Here is a 5,262-nt window from a genome sequence, read left to right as displayed (position 1 = left end):
GCAAAAATAATATATATTTTTCCAAAAGACAAAAGCTCTCGTACAACTTGATTTTGTTTACACGAATTGCCACACTCGTTATTAACAATGATGTTTCTCTTCAGTTTTCTTGTCGTACATAAAGATGATTGTCAAATTCATGACTAGTCACCACCACAGTCGTTCAGTGGTCCTCCTGCAGAAATTAAAATAATAACTATATGGAAGTCTACATTTAATTATTTAAAATTAACAAAGATGTTGTAATTCATCATTCATGGACCATGGTACTATCTTTTTCGAGTTTCTAGAAATATGCATATAATATAATTTTAACATTTCATTCACTTTAGTTCTATATTAACTCATTCAGATGAACACAGAGCACTCATTCAGATGAACACAGAACACTCATTCAAAGATTTATTTACTAAGTGCATGATTGGAAGACAGTAATTAAGTTAAAAACATGGAGAATTAAATAATATCGATTCAAGTTCGTAGTTAATGAATTACAAAAAGTTATTGTTTCATCTGATGTCGCTGTAGTTAGGCCTGTGCACGGTACGGTTCGGTCCAAAAACGGCAAAAAAATCGGATCGGACCGTTCAAAACGGTTCAAAAAAACTCAAACCGGACTGGACCAAAAAACTGTAAAAATCGGACCGGACCGGACCGTTTTAAATTATCTAGACCGGATCGTACCGTTTTGAACCGTTTGGACCGTTTAGACCGGACCGGACCGGACCGTTTTTTACCGTTTTACATAATAAAAAAAAATAAAAACCATTAATTTTCCACCAAAACACAAACATATAGTCATATATGGGAGTTAAATACATGCACAAATGTCTAATTTGGCTAATTGGACATTAATTTATTTTTTTTATAAATAAACCGGTCCGGTCCGGTTTAACGATTTTTTAAAAAAAAAAAAAAACCGGACCGGACCGATTGCATTGAGTAAATCGAACCGGTCCGGAAAAACAAAAAACCGTTTTAAATCGGACCAGCGATCTAAAAATCACCGATTCGGTCCGATTTACGATTTTTACTGTTTTTTTGAGCCGCCCTAGCTGTAGTACCGGATGTGATTCCTGCGGTTATAACTCTTCTTGCATAAATGTAACTTTTTCCCTAAAACTAAAATAATATAAAATTAAATGTATCGGACACTACTTTATTATAAACGACAAAATAGATAATATTATATATAATAAGATAAGCTGTTGGTGCTGAGAGTAACGTGAGAAATTATTTTGCTCTCTTTCAAAATTTGTCGGGACCGCTATATTAATATATTTTCTGTAGACGCACCACACGGTAGGTTTTAATTGGATAAAATAGGTTATGTGATCTTTAAGAGATCTCATTTCTGATAGTATGCAGATCATTAAAAAAAAAAAAAAAAAATATATCTTATATAGTATATAACTATATAGGCTACGGTTGAGAAGTGAAACCTTTAACCGGATTGAGCACTGATTTTTAGAATAAATATAGTTTTATAAACGGATTTCACTGTTTTAATCGGTTCTATTTGTATTTATGAACAGTCTGTTATATTTTAAAACTTTGAAATCGCTATGTAAACTAAGAACTTTATAAAGTCATTATTTAAATTGTCCGGTTTAAAGTGGTCTAACAGTCTAAAACTGTATCGGAGTGATCAATATTTAAGGAAGAAAAAAAAGTACAAAACGGTTTGATTTGAAATGGCCCAATTAAATTCGTCTGAAGCTCATTTTAATCGGTTTGGTCCGATCCGGATTTTTCCCTTGAATGATCAGATCTGGTTTAATATTTCTCCCCTTTACGGTCTTATATTTTTGTCTGATTTCAAACTAGTCTATATATGATATAACGTCTGTAGGCATTTTATAAGCTATAAAAGCTAAAACATTGGATTTGATTTCTCGGAAACATGCATTGCACACATATTACGAAAATAATATTATTTATGTAGCTAAAATAGCAGGTTAAATTAAAAACGATAGTTTTCATTGATCATTGAAATCTATCCTCGGAAACTCGTGCAATTATTTATTTATAATCTTGAACATGGTTGTACAAGATACAAGTCCGATCTTTTATTGACGGGAATAATTAAACCAACTTATCGCATTGGAATCACACTTCAAAGAACTTGTCGACATGAACCCAATCATTGATATCCCAATCGTCCGAGTCCTTGGATTCACAAAGCATGAGTTCCATAGAGCCACTAGAGAGCTCAAAATCCCCTGCCTTGTCGTCGCAATCACCGAAACCGACCAACGAAGCACGGCCTTGATCAACTTCGAACTCCTCTGCAGCGTAGTCATTAAACAAAAATTGACCATCCGTAAACGCTAAACTAAGGCTTTCATGATTGAACTCGGCCATATAAGCTAGATCAGAGAAATTAGTTTGGTGATCGGATTCCGCTATGTCAGGGCTGTCTCGATTATCCGCGGAATCGCTAGGAAAGCAGTGTCGCAAATAGGCGAGTTTTGTCAAAGGTAATCTTGTGGCCATTCGGTTTAACATCCGAGCGGCGTTGGAGACGGGTCTCGTGGCTCGCTCCGATGACTCGGACCGAGGGCTTGATTCACTGTTATTAGTACTAACGACCTCACTGACACTAATGCTCATTCCGTCTCGTCTCGGTTCATGAACGGTCGATTCACCGATACGCTGCGACACTAGCTGAGCCACCGGGCCGAGAACGCCGAGCTTTGCCGCGACCACATTGACTAGCTTAGACGAGGCCGACGATCGCCCACTCGCTCCGTCGTCGATCATCGCCTTTTTACCGAGCCTCTTCGCCGTGTCCACGTCACCCGCGTTGACCCTCGTCTCCGCTACGCGCTTCCTGAGCCGGGTGTTCCAGTGGTTCTTGATTTCGTTGTCTGTTCGTCCTGGCAATGACTTGGCTATGGTCGACCACCTTCAACATTACATGATATATTCCGAAATCTCTATGAATGAGTGATCGTGAGAGAGAAAGAAAAGAGAGAGAGATAACTGACTTGTTGCCGAGTGAAGCGTGGAGTGTAACGATGATATGCTCTTCTTCTTTGGTAAACTCTCCTCTCTTGATTCCGGGCTTCAAGTAGTTTCCCCATCTCAATCTGCAGCTCTTACCACACCTCATGAGGCCTGAGACAAGATATCGCTGTTGAGTTCAGCGTAATAATAAATAAATTGAAAGCAAACAAAGACAATAATAATAATAATAGTAATGATAAAGAGGACAAAATAAGACTCTGATCACCGGCTTGTTTGGGCAAACTCCGCCAAGCTCCCTCGCCGTGCTGAGCAATGTAATCACAGAGCTTGCGGTCTTCCTCTTCCGTCCACGCGCCTTTTCTCACGCCATCGTCCACGTTGCAGCACGGTGATCTACCCATGCCGTTATTAAGAGAGAGAGAGAGAGAGAGAGGAGAGATGTGAAGTTGTGAACTGAAACTGCTTCCTTGTTGCTGTTCCCAATAGAGTGATTGAGGTCCCCCAATTATTTGGCTTTTCGTATTAGCTGGCAAAGGACAATTTACAAACACTTTAGTTACGTAGAGAGAGAGAGAGAGAGAGTGCATATACTCGTATAATTGATTCAATATACATAGAAGTTTTGTCTAGTCTCGTGGACACAACTATAAAAAAACAAGTATATAAAGCAAGGAATATTTTTATATACAGTTTTCTTTTCTATAGATTTTCATTCATAATTATTTTCGTCATTTTGTCATGTATTTTTTTTTTTAATTAACAAGTAACAACGTTTGTGTGTTACATTTTCAATGCATTACTGTTCACTTGTGAACCTGTGGATTCTACGTGTCAAGTAATAATGAATAAGACCTTTTTAGCTTTCTGATAGATTGTCCTTTTTTTTTCTTTTTTTTTTCTCTGTCTTTTATCTTTGATTTCTCCACTTTCTTTTTTCTATTCTGAAAAAGTGAAAGATTCCACATAATTATTCAACTGCTACCTTGATTAATACTTATGATTTTTTTTTATTTTTAAAAAAATATTGTACGTGGGATACTTAGGATAACCTAGTGGTAATTCCACACCACCTCGAGATCGTTGGTTCAATCCCCACTACAGCAAAACTGCCTTAAAAAAATATTGTACAAAATAGTCATTTAAAATTTATTGATTAATAACGTAGTCAAATTTTCAACTTTTTCAATATAGTAGCTAAATTTATGTTTTTAAATTTTTTTGGACAGTCAAGATTAAAGTTTTTACGATTATTATAAGTAATTTATCACTTTCAAAAAATTACTTTTAAGGTACAAAATTTTTTTGAAACCAAATTACTGTACATGTTGACTATTTCACTAAATTAAGACAAAACTTTGTCTATTTTACAAATTCATAATTTTAAATTAGCTATTTAACTATACCACCCTTAATTTAAATACTAGTTTTTTTTTAAGCATACTGGCCATACTACACTAGTAATCGGGCATTAACTATTTATTTTCTGCTTGATTAACTAGATCATATTACATTTTGTCCTTAGATAAATCTTAGGTACAAAAACTAATTTCGAACTTCGAAATAACTCAAATACAAAACCAAATTTTAACTTATTTCAACTAATCCTTCATCTTCTGTTTAGTGACGACCCGACTTTTCGGACCGTCATACTAAGCTTAATTCTTTTACTTAGAACAAAAAGTAGATATTTTTTTTTTACATCATTTAAAAAATTTATAAAGTTTAAACTTTAAAATAAAACAATTTGAAAATAACCTCAACTTTTAAAGTCTTACAAAATTATTTGATGAAAACCAGAGAGATGCTTACTTCATAATTCAGAACAAAAGTGGACGATAAAAAAAAACAAAAAAAAAAAAACAAAAACTTAACGGAACTAAAACCACGAAATTTAACTTAAGTTTGGCAAAGCTAATTAAACTTTAAAAATATTTTAACCATAAAATCTTAAACCGAGTGTTTAGAAATTCGCATAGCGGAAGTCTTTGAGAAAAAACGAGCGGAACTACAGCCCAACCCCTAAGCCATCGAACGCCGCTGATCCACCCCCCTCAGTTGTTCATTTGTTGCTTACCTACAACACAGACGAATACACATAATATGAGCTAACGCTCAGCGAGAATAACTATGACTCACAAAAAGATGAGTAATGTAATGCATGATCCGGTTATTAGTGTTTTAAATTCTAACAGTGTCATGATCTTTCGTATCATAAATCTTATCGTATTTTATTCGGGGTACCCCTAGAGTAGTCGTACCAATTTCAGTGTACACTTTAGAAACGAACTACGG

General features: G+C 35.2%; 1 protein-coding gene across 2 annotated transcripts; it reads right to left on the bottom strand.

The window, feature by feature from the left end:
- Nucleotides 1-1,958: 1,958 nt before the first annotated feature.
- On the bottom strand, nucleotides 1,959-3,513 carry LOC149384303 (transcription factor MYB34-like). 2 transcript variants are annotated; one of them, XM_089629213.1, is made up of 3 exons: nucleotides 3,236-3,513; nucleotides 2,991-3,120; nucleotides 1,959-2,908 (listed from the first exon to the last, which is right to left on the bottom strand). In XM_089629213.1, the coding sequence occupies exons 1-3, from the start codon at nucleotides 3,369-3,371 to the stop codon at nucleotides 2,110-2,112; spliced, it is 1,065 nt and encodes a 354-aa protein (XP_089485339.1). In that variant the 5' UTR covers nucleotides 3,372-3,513; the 3' UTR covers nucleotides 1,959-2,109. The 2 variants fall into 2 exon arrangements, with proteins under 2 accessions (XP_089485339.1, XP_089485340.1); XM_089629214.1 differs by having other exon boundaries at nucleotides 2,991-3,136; nucleotides 3,236-3,350.
- Nucleotides 3,514-5,262: the final 1,749 nt, after the last annotated feature.

This window comes from Urtica dioica, chromosome 10, assembly GCF_054948205.1.
Source record: "Urtica dioica subsp. dioica isolate 48M chromosome 10, U.dioica_male_clone48M_v1_H2, whole genome shotgun sequence".
NCBI lineage: Eukaryota > Viridiplantae > Streptophyta > Magnoliopsida > Rosales > Urticaceae > Urtica > Urtica dioica.
The sequence above is the reverse complement of the archived record's forward strand: the minus strand, read 5'-3'. Positions and strand labels throughout refer to the sequence as shown.

Excerpts from the sequence above, each read along its gene's own strand:
- LOC149384303 (XM_089629213.1), bottom strand. The coding sequence starts at position 3,371 with ATGGGTAGATCACCGTGCTGCAACGTGGACGATGGCGTGAGAAAAGGC. Across the intron at positions 3,121-3,235 it reads GAGTTTGCCCAAACAAGCCG|GCCTCATGAGGTGTGGTAAG; the intron begins GTGATCAGAGTC and ends ATCTTGTCTCAG. Across the intron at positions 2,909-2,990 it reads CACGCTTCACTCGGCAACAA|GTGGTCGACCATAGCCAAGT; the intron begins GTCAGTTATCTC and ends GTAATGTTGAAG.